This window comes from Trichoplusia ni, chromosome 14, assembly GCF_003590095.1.
Source record: "Trichoplusia ni isolate ovarian cell line Hi5 chromosome 14, tn1, whole genome shotgun sequence".
NCBI classification, from domain to species: Eukaryota; Metazoa; Arthropoda; class Insecta; order Lepidoptera; family Noctuidae; genus Trichoplusia; species Trichoplusia ni.
The window spans coordinates 6,289,398-6,307,222 of NC_039491.1; the positions used below are offsets into that span (position 1 = coordinate 6,289,398).

Consider the following 17,825-nt stretch of genomic DNA (forward strand, 5'->3'; position numbering starts at 1 on the left):
CATTTTTTTTAAGAATCAGTACTGCAGAAATATAAATTAGGTAAATTTACAACGCTTTCCTCCTTCTGTTTGAAGTTCTTCCAAACAATCTCGATATACATAACGCTATACATGGGACAGTACATCAGTCCCTCTTCCAAAATATTCACTGTCCAACTTAAGAGACGGTGGTAAACTGTCTCACAGGTAATTATGATTTGAATGTATGTGTAATTTCTTTTTGTGTTGAATGTTACTTACCTTACTTACCCAAGTCACCACAGTACACTTGGACATGATCCATGGAAGCGCACTGAAGCATTTTCTTTTAGAAATCTAGATTTTGTCGACTTTCTTGGAATGACATAACAGTTGCTAAATAAGCGAAATAATCTTGGTGTCTTTGTGCCACAGGAAAAACGAATGTAAACCAACAATAAAGATGACCAAATCAAACATACAATTGATGTATGTCACTGGTTAATCTATTAAACTTTTTAATCAAATCAAATCAGACATACATACTATTGCTCAACATGTGTACCATAAGTTCCTTATTTACGACTGTGGAGGTATCTTGTTTTTCAAATCAAAGTTGTGTCTTTTCAAAGACATAATTAAGTTTGAAATTATTTACCTTATGGTACCATCAACCCCATAGCAATTGTTACATAAACGTTTTTTCTAAAGCATTTTTATAAAAAAATATCTATCTTTACTCCAAAAGCATCAAGGAACCACAATTTTTTTTTTACTGTACTGCAATTAGTTCAAGTGCGTTGAAGGAGTAAAAGCCTGCGTGCAGGCTAAGATACCAGCTGGCGCATACCGTCAAGTCCTTGAATAATTATATTCAGCTTGTGAAAGAAGGATAGCGTACCACATGTAGTAGTGCAGCGTCTTGATTCCACAACCTCGGCAGGACCAAAAAGTTTGTGCAAAAGCTTTCCAAAACTTATTTTAATAGTACTCACCCATATCGTCGATGAGTGGGGCCATTCGCAGTGTGACGCCGACCAATAACAGACAGAGGAAGAGCAGCAAGCAGGCTGTCACCATGATGGTGTAGCGAGCACGGCGAGGCAGCTCATCTGGGTCCAGCACCTGAGGTATTTAAATACTTTAGTAGAGTTTCTAGCACAGACATTGTCTTCAGCATAACGAGCATTATAATCAGTAGCAGCATTACCAAAAAAGTTAACATTCCAAACTCTAGGCTTTTATAGAGCCACCTAACGTCTAATAAACGAACTTGGCCATCCAACTGCGTTTGACACTTAAGCCTCTCATTACCTTGGAGTATAGGAACGCCATCTATTGGGTGGTAACTAACAACGATAGCTAAAGAACTGTTTCTGATGAAACTTAAGACTGCACCAAAACTACTAGATGGCGCTACTGAAATCAAACAAGGGTTGGACGCTGCCAAAACAATGCGATTGAAAAGGTAAACAAACAAATATAACAAGGAAGACTAGTATTGACTAGTTGAAGAAACCTAACGTACTCTATGTCGTTTATGGCAATATTTTCCTTACGTTATATTTTGGGAATCATTAATTAGGACCGTTCTCAATTCTGTACATATTTTATTTTATACTTGCTAGATTGTCAGTATTTTTAGAGTAACTACCGTGAGAATTATTCATTATTACATGTTGCGACGGTTTACCTAGGCGTATTTATCGGGATATCGAGGGGTTGTGAGCTCAACTCCGACGCGTCAGCTCATGATTAAGGACTCCGGGTGGGTCCAAAATTAGTCGAGCCATTCCGATAACTACGCATAAGAAAAATGTTGCATCATTTAATTATTCTTGTCTGTATTCAGATTACATGTATTTTGTGTTAGCCATTACAAGGTGTTTAAACGTTTTAACACGCCGTATTTATAGAACCGATTCTATCGCTAAAACACAACTTTACCAATCTAAACTTTTCAGGAAATTAGCTGGCATCATCGACTGTCCCACGTTACTACCTACACTATAACCAACACAAACGCGGGTGACGCCGCAGAATACAATAAGTAAATAATAAAAACAATCAAACCTGATTCACTACTCACATGTATGACTTTAGCCTGCTCGTCTATAGCGGACACGAGTAAGGTGCGATGTTTCTTGGGTTTCTGGTTGTGGTCGTGCGGACTGCGCCTCCGTCGCCGGCGACGTCGCTCCAGCTCCAACTGCTCCGGTATTTGCATTTCTCTGATATAACAATAGAATATCGACATTAATTTGAAATTGTTGAACTCACCTACACCGTACCATAAATAATCATATAATACAAAAATGATCATAATCAGGTTTTATTACTTTTGTACAATATGGTGCTCACAAGTTTATTTTAATAGCAACTTTCTTATGCGCGTTTATAAAGAGATTTCGCGGCTGGTTTTGGACCCAACCAAAGTTCTATATCATGACCGTAATGCTATCTACGCTACCGCTCTCGCTCGTTAATAAGCTGCCATAGTTTATGCCATATTCTAACTGATATATGACGTCTGATTTATGTATCTTACATATTATGAAATTCTCGTGTCACTCCCTCTTAAACGGCTCGACCGATTCTCAAGAAATTTGTTTTGGGCGCATTGTTAGGTCTGCAAATAGATCATCTATTTTTTATTCCCCACAATACATTTGTATGGTACAACAACGTTTGCTAGGACAGCTAGGATTACATAGAATGTTATTTAACGATACACATTAGGGACGCGTTTAAACCAAACCTATAGCCGGCTTCTAAGGTTTTATCTACCCAAAATATAGTTTTATTAGTCTATTTGTCCCTCTGTCCGTCTCTCTCCAGGCTGTTTCTATTATTTCACTGAATAAAACAGTTGCCGCTTTAACAACAAATAACAGTACTGAGTACGGTCATAAAGTGTAACTGTATAGTACTTTTGTCTTCTTAAATTTTAGCAGAAAATAGAATATTAAACGTAAACTTATATTAACGAACGGCTATATTGTTACCATTAAGATATTTACTAGTATACATACATAATGTTTCGTCCCTACTACTGTACTAACTACTCCTATACTCTAAAAATAGATATATACATCTGCATATATATTAGGGACTTTGTTACAAGTTCATTTCACTCTGTTAGACTTGGTTACAGAACATTTATCTTTAAATTGTACCTAAATGTAAGAGCTGTCAAAAATAAATCTAAAGAGAAAGTTCGCAAGATTAATGGACTGAGGTTATACCTAAGTAGTAAGTTTTAAACTTATTAGGTATATACTTGGGGGTACTTAAATCTGCTTTGTCATTGTTGCCTTTTGAGAGGTCGTTAATGAAAATAGTAACTAAACTATCACGAGGATTGAACTAACCACAACAGTACACAGAAAATGGGCATGTTTTCTTTAATTATATTATTAGTGTGTGAAACTCTATTTCTTAGGTACCACTGTTTTGTAATGGAAAATTATAGCTGGATTGGTTAAAACAATTTCAGTGACGAAGCGTAGATGTGACTTCGTTGCCGTACGTTTTTGTTTTCTTACTGACTAATTTTCTATTAATTATATTACAGAAATTATGTCTTAACCACCGTCATTTTCAATTGATATAAAAAAAAGTTGTTGAATTTTGCTGTGGTAAAATCGCTTGTTCAAGTGCACGAAATCTCTGCGAACTTGTGCAAGTAGTAGTTTTTTACTTCCTCGTGGCTATAAAAAAATTTATGAGCGACTTTTTAGTAGAGTAGCTATTTTACGTATCCAACTGAAGTAAGTCTTTAGCATTAACAATTTATTCTGAACCTTTTTCTATAGTAGGCCAAAATCAATTAATCTTACGTAGCGTTATTTAGACATTAAAAATTTCACATGAATAATTTGTAAAGCAAATTGCCGTCACTATACATGGTAAGACCGTTAGTTTGACTTCTCAACTGGGCGCCAACATTTCATAAACTATTCGAACGAGTAGAGTATCGTACTCGAGTAGAATTGCGCGACACGTTCGAAAACCACATTTATTATTCGTTCACGTATGCTGTGAATGGTTCAGCAGTCGTAAACACTGTCGTGTGGTGAGTAATGCTCCCCTTTACACGAGAAAGTAGAGACATAACAATATGCAAAGCTATTTTTATTACTTTTTGCGTGGTCAAGGATATATGTGGACTTTTTGTGGCTTGTGACTTTTTATTTATTTATCTCAACATCAGGGATGAATTAGGGAGGAGCTCGTTTCTAAGTTATAACCGCATAAGTCGTTCGATCACAGGTTAAGCTATGCTTGACGCGGTTGGTCCGTAGATGTGTGACCATCTTTGTCATAACGAGTTCCTCCGTGTTTCGGAAGGCACGTTAAATTGTGGGTCCCAGCTGTTATTCCTACATCTTTGACAGTCGTTACAGGTAGTCGGAAGCTTGAAAACGTCTGACAGCCAGTCTAACCAAGGGGTATCGTGTTGCCCAGGTAACTGGGTTGAGGAGGTCAGATAGGCAGTCACTCCTTGTAAAACACTGGTACTTAGCTGAAACCGGTTGGACTGGTAGCCGACCCCAACATATTTGGGAAAAGGCTAGGCCAATGATGATTAGGGATGAATTACAGGCAAAAAAAACAACAGTTAGATAACATATAGTGAATTATAGTCAAATATTTATACAGATAATAATTAGACTTCCCTTTTTCTTCACAGAGTAATAAAGAAAATCCAAAGTACTCGAATTGTACATCAATCAGGATATTATTTGTAAGTGATTAGATAATAAAGTTTTGGCTTAAGCTCTTCCTGACCGAGGTCACCCTAGTGAGACTTGCTTATAGCATACTTATACCTTGACAGAATAGTTCAGTTACCTGTGTCTAGTTTGAAGTTTTAGTTTTTTACGTTTGTGCCTCGCGATCTCATGTTCACACCAGTGTGATGGCAGTTCTTCACCAGGACTGCCGATCATCGACGCCTCCTCTGTAACACGAGAAACAATGAATTATTTAAGTATCTATTTAATTCACTATGATTTAGCAGCTCCAATAAAGTAAGATTATTAGTTTCCCAAACTATTCCACTTCAAAAAATGAAAACTAAGCCCTCTATATAACCACCAATGTTAATGTACATATAACCCCAATGCTAAAACGTGTTCGGTTAACGTCACAATCCAATTATCCATTATAGAATTTAGCCTAAATTGACATACAATGTGTCTAAACTTTTATGGACAGAATTTGCACCATGGATAAAACTAAACGAACCCATGTTTTGCTACTATCTGATACATTCAGTATCACAAAACTCATATTTCGTTCACATGACAAAAAAAGTGAGTGATCTGCCATAAAGTGAATATAAACCCGAAAACTATTGAGTAGCCGAAAATGCCGCCTACACTTTCGCCAATACCGCCGAAAATGTCGACTGGACACCAAAAAGTTTACTGTGTGTTTACTAACCGTCTGGCACGGGGTCTCGTAGTAACAGCAGCAGCGGGTGTGTGCGCGCGCGCCGCCGGGACTGCTCGGCGTGCAGCGCGCGCGCCTTGCGCTCCACCAGCGCAACCAGCACGGCCTCCAGCCGCGCCGCGCCACTCTCCTCCGTCCATACTGCTTTGTCGACCGTCTGAAAAATAAACGAAAGTATTTTACTAGTTTTTGTTACAGAAAACTGTAAGCTGAAGCTAACTCTCAACATAGGCGAGTTCTGTTTTAATCTAATTGAGCTCGGGTTGGTACTCTTTAACCGGGAATTTTGAGACGGAACATCGAAAATCGAATCAAAAAACAAAGCTGGTTTCGGGAGAAAGCCCTTAATATGTAGTATCAAGTCAAGTTTAAGGATTTTTTTCTTCGGATTCCTATAGAGTGATACCTATACAATAATCGCATCAGTATTAGTGCCTTTCTTCTCCTTAGCGTATTCGTCAACCTCGTTTGATCAAATGAGACCAGTTCTCAGACATGCTCATAAAATTTTTGGTGGCATTGTAAAGGACCTTGCGGGAGCAGGTGTTACACACTGAACGGCTCATTAAGATTAGTGCCTGCAGATTTATCATTTTGTGATAGATGAAGGAGCCGTTAACCAGTTGAGGGAAAAGTACTGAAGAAGTTTAAAGAATTTATCATATTGTGTAAATGCTTGAACTTCCTTACATATTAATAATAAATAATAAAAATAATTAAATTAAGTAATACAGATAAATAACGATATTCTTTCAGAGTTTAATAAGATAATCCCTTACCTAAATCAAAAACAAAGCAGCTAAATGTATTTCTAAAGCTATTGTTTTCTACACAAAACAGACATCAGACGGTGCAACAGATCTTTAACCAATATACTGCGCAGAGAAGCAACAGTTTGTATATTCGCAGTTTGCGGACGACAAATGAAAGCCAGTCCCACTTAACTACGCTAGTGGCTTTCAAACCACTTCATATTTAAAATGTCGTAGCTGTATCAGGTCCATTAGATTCATTGTTTCGCTGCAACTTTGGGTCGGCGGTCTAAAACGACAACGATCATTCCATTCATTGAGTTTTTCTCGTTACCAATGCTTATTCCTCTTTTTCGAATCCGCAGTTTGATTTTGCAGAATACTTAATGGAGTATCGATGTACATTGTAGCGTGTGATATTTACCCCAAAGCTCAAGTTCAAGTATCTAATAACCAATCTCACAGTAATGTCCATTTATGCATGTTGGCAAAAAAAATATTTAAATTTAAAGCCAAAGCGGAAAAGTTGAAATTTCAACATATCCTCAAGATTGAACACAAGCTACATCCTACGTCTTGGTACTCATTGTGAATATATAATAAACCGACACAATTCCCGAGAAAATTACCATTTCGTTTAGTCATGTTTGAGGGAAATGTACCAAATATGTTGAACGATATTATGTATGTATGTTCTCTTAATAAATTATAATTATTTCGAAATCGTACGTTGGATACGATACTTCAAAAGCAGTGCAATTAGAACGGTTAAGTATTACGAACACGGGCTTGTTTGCGCACTAATAATAAATAGATCAATGGGGAGCTGAGTAGTTTCCGATATTAACGAACATACGCTGATGCCAACTACACCTAATATCGAACTACTGTATTATTTGGTTATTTGCCATTCTGAATCTTTTATGAATTAAATATTAATTGTTTTAACGTAAAAAGAAAATCCCATAATAAGGCAATGCAATACAATTGACTAGTCCCCTCCTAGTTAAGTTGGACCAAAACGTTATACGTATGGAACATATTTATTTTTAATTAAAATGCGCCATTTATGAAATCTCATTACAACGTTTCCTTTCGGGTCGAATGTAACTAGAGACTGAATAACTGAGTGCTCGTTTTTTACGAACCTGAGTCGAGTATATTACAGAGTGATAAATACCACATGCAGAGGTTGTCGGACTCTGTAAGTCTAATTTAATTATGTAAGCTTTTACCCGCGATGGCAGTCGCATGGAAATTGTGAAATCAGTTCTAATTTTCGTCTGCAGCATTTTGAGATAAAACTTTTTACAAAAAAATATATTTTAATATTTCTGAAGCGTGACTGGCATGTGTGATTCATTATTTTTTTCAAATACAATATTAAATGTTCTTTTGTTTTCTTATTTTAAAGATGTTTAAAAACTGTTTGGTATTAGAATAAGTTCTTCAATTACAGCAGGATCTAGTTAAGGTTTAGTAGAGGGCCGCCTCCCACGTACAAGCGCCTTAGGCGTGACTACATTATGATATTGGCAAAGCTTAAAATAATCCCCAATTTTTATATCTTTTGTGTAAACCAGTATTATCCCCTATTCAAGTCAGACTCATAGCTCCAGTGAATAACTTTACTGTCAATAATAATGAATTTAAAATAAAAAAGACTTAAGAAAAATGATGCCGTCAAACCCTTTCGTCGTAATTATCTGACGCGAAAATTTTACAGCTTGAGTTTTAATTTTAAGTTCCAGCGTTCTCATATTACTTAGGTACTCACCTCCTCATTAACTTGCCTCCTATCGTTTAGGGGAGCGCAGACAAGTACGCGACAATTGTATAACAAGTAGGATGTGTAAGGATTCTTCCCTACAACTCGAAACGCTCGAAATACTCGTATCGTTCAATTGGTAGCACATGTGACTCGGATTTTATTGTGTTACATCTATTTCTCTCACATTCCGGTAATTGTTTATTGTTGTTCCGATCTTGTGGGAGAACGGAAAGTTCTATATGAAGGGGAAGAAACGGGAAAGTTGGTTACGAAAATAATACTAAGCGGTACATTATTTTCGTGATCAATTTCCTCGCTTCGAAGTCTGCGACAAAACAAACACAAAACCAAACGTATTATTACGCCTCTGCTTTAAAATCACTGTTTTTTTGTGTGAACAGTGTAGCTAGATTTGTTAGAAGAATTGTTTGAATCTTAAAGATATTCTTAGACTCATACTTCTCAGTCTTAAAGATGGTTGTCTTTGAGCCTACGTGAAACTGCAACTGCTGATTCAAAATCTTGATTGAAGGTTAATACCCTTTTTCTACTGTTTTAAGCCTTGAAAGAAAATTATCTTTGCGACATGTACTAGATAGTTGTACTTACATCGGTCGACGGCTGTCGCATGGTGAGCGCGCGGCCGAGCCGTGCGGCCGATCATCGCCTCGCGCCCGACGCTACCCAGCGCCTCTCCACGCCTGAACAATCGATAACAACCGATTAATGGGTACACTCCAATAGAATCGAATGGAAATGTTTTGTTGTACGTCCCTAATCCGGGTGACAAAGGGAACACCCATGACGCATATCTTTTTTGTGATGGACCGCCGATCGTCGTCCGCCAGGCTGGCCATTTCAATTCAAAAATGTCGTTACTTATGTTCGACGAAATTGGTGAACGTATGGAAACTTAATCTGTCAAAACCAGAATTTTGATGGGAAAAAGTGTCTTATTAATAAACCGAAAAGATAAAGAATTGAAAATGAAATTTATGTTCATTGCTTAAATATGGAATTTATTATTTCATTACAAGGACGTATTCAATTCATTAATTAGGTAGGTAGCGTGGGGGTATGCTATGACTTTTAATGAGAAAGTAACCGTCGAAATTCTCGTGTCATAATTAAAGAAATGGAATGAGATACGTGTAAGTTATTCAAACAAAAAGGTTTATATTATTGTATTGTATGGTTATTTAAAAAATGGATACTGTAAGTATGTATGACCTATAATGATATTGACAATTATGAAATTGTTGTAATCACAAAACTAGTCCTAAAATTTAAACACTAAAATTATGATATTACAAGAGTATTATAACCAGTTAATGTGCATTTTAAATAGATATCATAGCATACCGTAGTTAGTTGTCATATTGGCATCTTTGAAAACTCTCAAAATTAGACATAAAGGCAACGACGTACATCCAAAATTAGAGCAAATAAAACTATGTCAAATATTTAAAACATTTTTTTAACTATAATCTCATGCATGTAAACCTATGTAGGTGAAACTTAAAATGTATGCCTGTGCATATTTTCAACGCTTGAATAGATTCGACGTAGCTTGACCTGTTTTTTTTTTATTTGGACCTATATGGCCATTCTGTTTTAATATGCATATACTACGTCGGTTTAAGGCAAAACTTTTAAGAGAAAAGGAAAAAAAAACTTTTTGCAGTTCCTCAAATACGCAATAACAAAAATACATCATCTATCCTACTATGACAGTTCTTGAGATGCAGTCTGATGACAGACGAATAGACGGCGGAGTTTTAGTATTTAATAGCGTCTCCTAGGGTACCTACAGAATCCTAAATTGAGACACAACAACCATTTTTTGTCACTTTGTCGAGTGTCTACGAACTTGTTAAAAGGAATCATTTTGTACATTACAACTCACGATATTTTTATTTTCTTCCCACTAACGTTTTAAGAGTAATAAAAGGAATGGATAAAATGAAAAAGACTGCAATGGACATTGAAAACAAAAAATAAAATAACAATCTTTTAAAATTATTGCTGTTTCACTTTAACAGTAAAACGTTCTGAACTGTCTATGATTTACAGAACCATAGACTTAAAAATAACAAAAAGAGCAACATCTATAAATAATATATTAAAACATAAGTATATTCAACCAATATAATAAGACATATTAGAATATATTATACAGTAAAAATAATTTTAAATTTATTACTATACACTGCATTGTATACTATCTCATTACTTAGGTATACCAAATACGAGCGTACTTGACCAACTTTTTTCTATTTCATAAAACATTTTTCCCACGGAAATGAACAGGATACATTTATATATACATTACTTTTTTGTACAGCCAGTGTACGTGACGGCTTTATCCGTCATGTTTCACGCGAGTTTGTACGCATTCTGTTTACAAGGAAAACTACCGTTTTATTATCTTGAAAATCATTGACACGGATCTAATGCTAATACGAAAAGGTAAGATCATGAATACAATAAGATATACATATTTTTTAAGAACAGATAAACTTTCTCTATTTTAAAATTCAAAATTTTTTTGATGTTTTTTTTATATCATTATGTTTTTAATGGTAGTCGACAATTGAGGTCATGTCATAAATTAAATTTCAATTGAATATTTTTGAAATTGGTATATTCGGATCACTAGGGCGTAGAGGCTAACTAAATATCATTATTTTATTAAAACAACAGCCGTTATAGTATACGTCTTATAGTAAAAAATATACATTTATTCAGAAAAAAAGCAAGCTTACTAAAGATAGACGGCAAGTCAGCTAAAAGGACATTTTTTACATACAACACCTGGCCCTAAAATAATACCTCTGTATATTTAAAAAGAAAAAATATCAAGCAGATAAAACAAAAAGGGAGAAAGATAAGTTAAGTCAACAATATCATTATTAGACAAAGTTTCTTAGTTGCAAAAGTTCTAAGCCTCGATAGAATAGAAAACCGAGACTAACGTAATCTCAACCAAACCTACTGCCAGCGCAATGATTCTAAGGCCGTAGTGACGTAACTAGCTTTCTTCTAGTTTGTAAAGAAATCTGTTTGCTCAGAATTACCAAAAAGTTCGCAGCCAACGGAAAGGTTGTACTCTATACGAACATCACTTTTGTATAAATAAGGTTCAACTACATTGTTGGAAATAATGGTACTTAAATACCTTTACTACAAATCCTAGAACGTATAAAGAACAACGAATTCGCGAATCGTAATGGATTTTTTTTATATTTAGTGAGAGAGCTTTATTGCCCTTGCCAAGGAGATCTTAGTCTCAACTCTAATTAATAGGTAATACAATTTACTATCTTTATAGTTCAACCTTTGTTATTTTAGAGATACAACCGAAGCATAAAATAAATAACAAGAGAAATATTTCCATTGCGTTGAGATGAATGCTATGCAAATATTTATGCCCCGCGAGATCGATCTTGCATCCCTTAGCGGATACGCCAAGCTCATAGCGGAGACAGGATCGTGAAATTTTATTCCAGTTTTGAAATATCTTTCCGCATTTCTTTTAATTTAATTTTGCATTCTGCTAAGAAAAATATAAGTTGTTAAATATTTAAAAGCGGAGTGATTGAGAAAACAAATCTATTTCTTACAAGGTTTAACGTGGTACTAAAGTTTATTAAGTGGCATTCTTTAGCTTGAAGTGAGAGGTTAAACTACATAACACATTAAACATTAAACCTTTGATAACAGTAGGTAGAGTAGAAATTACAAAAACAAAGTCTACATAGTATTAAATCTAAAATCATTTTCTGTATGATTACATCCTGAAACAAAACACGCGCGAGAACGTTAATAAACAGAAACGATAATAAAGAAAGGTTTATTCCGGTGTAGAGAATTAGCAACCAATTAGAGAGGTGAGTGCTGGCTGAAATAAAAAGCCCGGTATATTTCCTTTTGTTAAGCACCCACCGAACGTCCCTACCTATGCGCTCCTACCGCCCTCTGTGCGGTCCGGTGGGCTCATACACCCTGAATGCGGAAAACCGCTTGCATCGAATGCTCCTACCAAAAATACAACGTCAAAATCAAACGAGCCTAACTGTTGCATAAAGGTCATTCGACATAACACACTAAATCATCTATACTTGTCACTGTCTGTATTCTACTGTAGACCAGAGGCAATGCAGACTTTATTATATTCAATATTTATATTCTGGAATGAAGATAAATGTTTTCAGTATGCGGTAATATTTTCTAACTGAGAACCCTGAGAACAAACGTCGAATCAAACTCAGCAGTCATTGCCTCGTTTTAAGTCCAGACAATGTAATGTATTCATCATTAGTATAAATGCGGCGTTTCTCCAGGACTGAGCTTTGAGAAAAAGAGCTTGATCAATCTGAGCAAGTCTGCGCTATCAAGCGGACCTCATACCTGGAGTAGCACGTGCAGCTCAACCATTTTTGAAGGAGCTTACCACACACAAAAATAACGGTACTAGTGCTGCAATAACACAGCAATATAATAATGTAAACAAATTCCCAGTTTGTTTTAACTATACCTATTAAGTTCGTAGCTGAAAATTTTATTATTTTTACCAGTATAACTAATTTTCTTACCTTTTAGTAAAATAAATCGATAAATTATTTTAATCTAATTATGTAAAACGACTAAGGAATAGCTGATAATATTGTATTCAATGGAATAAAATATTCGTCTGTTCAAGTTTCAAGTTTCAAGATTTTCGGAATCGACAGATATTTAAATTAGTCGTCTGGATTTATATTCAAAGTGTAATAAGCTTACGAGGATATTTTCTCAATAATATCTTTAGACAAGGGAAACAAACAAAAACGTATTGCAAAAATATGCTTGAAGGGAAAACTTATCCACGTGAGATCCACGAGATGATTCACTAAAATCTATGTATATACATGCATACTAAGATCTGAAATAATCCACAGTGAGGAAAGCTAACCATAGCTTTTATAGACTGTAAAATCTTGTAATTAGATACGTAATGTTACCAATCCCTTTGTCATTCAATTTAAATCAAAGCACTGACGGTATAAAGGAAACTGTTATTTCCTGTTCAAAGGGATCATATAACACGAACTAATCCGAAAGCGTACCACCATGAATTAAAGTATTATTATTTTATAAGTGTAAGAGAGATGGCGCTCTACATCGCGTAGCGCGCTGTCTTGTTTCCACATCTGCAATATTATCACTTTAAGAGAGTGGTAGGGGATTTGGAGTATTCTGGAGAACAATCGTGCGTGGATTGGTATTACCGCGCATTGTGCTATGTGATTGAAATCCTCTATCTCTTCTCGCCAGTCTTTCGACTTAAGTTTTGTTCTAAAACTTTATTGCCGTCTCGTTCTGGATTCATTTGAGTGTATTAAGCTTACAAAACATAGTTAGAAAGAATCTTTGCTAATTAGTTAAGGTAAGTTAGTAGTTGTTACTAGTTTTCGTGAATTCGACGTGTAATTACTATTCAAGGTAGAGTAACAAATTTATAATAACTATGCGAATAATTAAAAGTTCTTTAAATAATATTCCTTAAATTTTATTTTCATAATACCTGACATTGAAAACATTTCTAACAAAGTTTTTAATCAAAAGCCCACTTCCACCTTTTGCTTTTCATCAAAAAGTTTATAACACAAAACAACATTTACGGCACCAATTTAAATTAACACAAATTAATTTCTGAGTCTATCTTGTGTACCACGCTCGTGTCAAATGTCTAAATTATTATAATTAGTACATCATGTTTCGCTAATTACATCTGTCATAATAACCCTCTGCGATGTTCTAATCTGCTTAAATAAGTAGGTAAATATTAATTAATAATGCAAAAACATGCGTTTAGAGAAGAGAATAAACATTTTGTGTCAAACTTCAAAAAACCGATTAAATGAAAAGTGACGTAAAAAAACCTCGAAGCTCACTAGGTTGTATAGCTACAAAAAAAGACATGATTTAATTCAACATAAACGACAAACGACTAACAGCAAACAGTGCTTCAACACTTAACTTTTGACGTAAAATGTAACATGAAAATAAAGTCGTCGACTAGTTTTCTGTTTAACACATTCCCTCACTCTGCACCGGATTGTACCGCATTGTGTCCGAAACAGGAGCGCGGTGGCATTGCGGTTTTATCCATTATGCAAACACCGAGCCATCCTCGCGTGAGATTCATTTGCATGAAAATTAGCCGCCGCCGATATCTGTAACCACGCAATGTGCTAAAGCCGGATTAATGAAATCCATAAAAGTAAAAAAAAAGCAACAAATTGATAATGTTTTGAATTTAATTTTAGCGCGAAGGTTTAAAAATTTTGTTTGTGCTTTTTTCAGTTCTTATGATAATGATGATTAATTAAGGGTATATAGCAAACGAAAATAGAAAGTGAAGTTTTAGAATGAAGATATTGTTTAAAGGATTGTGTGACTTTGTATTTTTTTTCTTGATATGTTGATACTCTTTACTATAATTTAATGAGTAGCAAAGGCGTAAAGTAAAACTAGAGATAATGCTTGAAATACGAAGACTGAGTTTGTGATAATTTACTTGCTTAAATTTTAAGTCATTAGTAAATTAAATGCACAGGAATAATGATCTAATATCCTAGAAGTATAAAACACTTTTTTCACGTCAATTATTTTATATTCAAACCTCAATAAAGCTATACTACATAACGCATTGCCAGGAAGCTGCTAAGCGACTGCCACACTGAAAATAGTTGGCAAAAGGCGCTATTTTACGCGTTATAAAGTGGCAGGACTCCAAATAGCTGTATTACAAGACAATTAACTAAGTGAAAGTATTTCCTCAATTTGAAGAAGAAATCCGTGATTTAAATACTTCACTAAAATGGACTCTTGACTGGGATATTTGTGACAACGTCATTATCATCATAATTGTAATTAGGATCTATTCATTCCTAAAAATTGTACTTTATTTTCTTCTGATTCACGTGAATTGTATCCATGCCACTTCTGCCATTTTTTTTATTCCAGCCTCGTTCTCTAAGAAGAACGAAAATGAAAACAAGTATCTTCGCAACACGTAATAGGGTAGACACCCCAACAAATATTTAACAAAGGAATCTCTCATTGACTACCAACCAGTATTAATAAATTTGTTCCTTTCGTCGGAATGGCAATAAAAGTTAATTCAGAACGTACAACCTTTTCTGAATGATTGAACAAAAAGCATATAAATATCTAAACGTATGAAATATTAGTAAGATATCTCTTTGCAACTCGGCACAGAATCAAAAACAGATTACGTAATCATGTTTGCAGCAGGTTCGCGAACTGGCATCGAATATACAAAGTAAGAGTCGTCAATCGAATTAATTATTTGTAGGAACAAACAGTATTGGTAGCGGTTCTCTGGAACGGTATGTAGACTAATAACACATTATTTGTGATTTGAAAAAAATATGAATTCATTGAATATCATATTGCTTACAAATCCTGGTATTAGAGCAGAATCAAATATCATTGGTATATATAATACCTATAACACAATGTCACAACTTTTATTAAAAAACACTGCCGTACTATAAAGGTTGTCATGGCGGGGACTTACAAAAAAAAAACAAAACTGAGTGACTTTTTCTTTTTTAATGAGGCTCATGACTTACATATAAAAAACTTTCCATCAACTATAATAATATTAGCGCCACTCCATTATACCTTACAATGTGAGCGTAGGTGTACGTGTATCCATTTTCCGCCAATGACGTTATTTTCTAAGGGCCGTGTAATACGAGGAAACCCTAATGCCATTTACCGGGCCCAATTGCAAATACCGGTCGCTCCATAGATTGTGTTAAGGGACAATAGACAAATAAAATATACCTGTGTATATGCTGTCAACGAATTCGGGTGTGAAAGGAGGCATGACATAGAAAAAGGTTTATAAACTTGATTAGTAGTTTTTTTCATGGCTTTCCTCGTGTGGTGAATGAGCAGTAACCAGTGTCTCTTCTTATCGTTCAATCTGTCCTAAAACCGAGTTTTATCTAAATTGAGGTGGCTTTTCAATGTGAGATATAAGCGATCTATACTCCAGATTTAACAATATTTATACTCCTTCGCGTCATCAAAAAGATTTTGTACCACTCGTAAATATTAAAAACAAAAAAAAAACACTTAAATCCACACATTTAAAACTTCCTAACAAATGAAATTCTATTACCTCAAGGATGTATCGGTGATTACTATTGCAAGAAAACGGAACAAAATGTATGACACGCTATCGATCCATCACAACACACACTAACACAAATTAGAATCGAGCCTCCCCAACCATGATAATGTCCGTAATGATTTCTATTCGCCTTTTAATTACAAGTAAACGTTATTATACGTTATACCCATTGAACTCTATAAAGGAAACGATTGATCAAATAATGCCCGAGCTGTTTTTGTATTAGCTTTTTTTGTTTGATCTCACGGTCAATTAAACTTTTTCTACCATTGTCTGTTGGTTGTGGTTTAAGCGAAAAGTAAACGAACTTTGATGTCGTATTTTGTTTCTTGATATTATGATTAAAAGAAATTTGAGTTCGCCTTATTTCTTATAGAATCATACAATTTGGTTATGAATTGAATCCATGTTGACTAAACTGTAACTGCACAAATTGATCGATAACAAGTTAAACTACACCTGATACGGTCGGTCATTAGATGGGTGACCATCAATGTCACAACCGTATATCCGATGTGTTTGGGAAGGCACGCTAAATTGTAGATCCCGGCTGTTATTCCCACATCTCTGACAATCACGACGCGACCGGTAGTCAGAAGCTAGAAAGTCTGAAAACCAGATCCAGATCTGACTAGGGGGTATCATGTTGCCCTGGTAACTGTGTTGAAGAGGTCAGATAAGCGGAAGCTCCTTGTAAAACTGGTAATGAGCTACATCCTTTTAGACTGGGAGCAGACCTTAACGTAATTGGGAGAAGGCTAGGATGATGATGCAGTAGCACGAATGAAGCTCTTTGAATAGAACTTGAGAGTGGTGGAAGGTTCTCATATCTGCCGACACAGCTCTTAGCAGTCTTAACTCAATTATGAATGCCGTGCGACACATCATTCTCTCACTTTACCGAATGCAGTACACTACGTACATACATATATCAATTCACCTACCGACAACTTGATTTACTCATTTAATATCTTGTTTAAGTAATCTGTAGATTAAGGAGATAATCCAGAGAATATTGGCTTCCCACACATTAACAGAATATCATGAATTTATAATTACAAGATGGTGGATGGTGAAACACATCGCGACTTCGGTTATAGTTAAATTCAAGTCTATGTTTTAAGAACTCCGACTAATATGACTAAACATTATAATACACATAATGACATGAAATATTGTTCACAATAAAATAGAGTACAATCAAAAAAACATTAAACTTTTCATTGGAACATTGAAGTACATTAGAAAGATCGACCGCACTTCAATGGTTACAAGTTACAACTATAGTACCTATCAGCGAATACTGAAAATCAACCCTATTGCATCGATATAAAGGCTGTATTAAAAAGCCTGTATGTAGTGCAAGAGCAGCCTTTTACGAAGATATCGGGAGTAATACACAAGCTTAGCAGCTCTACTAACATTAGAGGCATTATTGGTATAACACGCGGGCACGGAGGGCTCATCTTGTACATTATACCCCTAGCTTGCAGTACTGGGTACCGACTAGTAGAGATAAGACAAGTATTAGTGAATCGTGACCATTATTAGGGAGTACTATTGGAAGTACTTACAAGGAAATAAAGATTTAAAAAAAAAAAAAATTTCATTATATTGTAGGTAAATCTAAAATTGGGTTTAACATGTTTGTTTGTTTGTTTTTTTGTTTCACACG

At 35.1% G+C, this 17,825-nt stretch overlaps 1 protein-coding gene across 2 annotated transcripts in view; it reads right to left on the reverse strand.

The window, feature by feature from the left end:
• Positions 1–534: 534 nt before the first annotated feature.
• LOC113500497 overlaps positions 535–17,825 on the reverse strand; it is a 42,493-nt gene continuing 25,202 nt past the window's right edge. Inside the window, exons 2-6 of one of the 2 annotated variants that reach the window (XM_026881320.1) lie at positions 8,548–8,639; positions 5,407–5,572; positions 4,813–4,921; positions 2,048–2,189; positions 535–1,083 (exon numbers count right to left, since the gene is read on the reverse strand). In XM_026881320.1, the coding sequence (XP_026737121.1) occupies positions 940–1,083; positions 2,048–2,189; positions 4,813–4,921; positions 5,407–5,572; positions 8,548–8,568 (582 nt within the window). In that variant the 5' untranslated portion in view covers positions 8,569–8,639 and the 3' untranslated portion in view covers positions 535–939. Of the gene's footprint in view, positions 1,084–1,720; positions 2,190–4,812; positions 4,922–5,406; positions 5,573–8,547; positions 8,640–17,825 lie in introns of those variants that run through there. The other variant, XM_026881321.1, reaches the window with a different exon arrangement.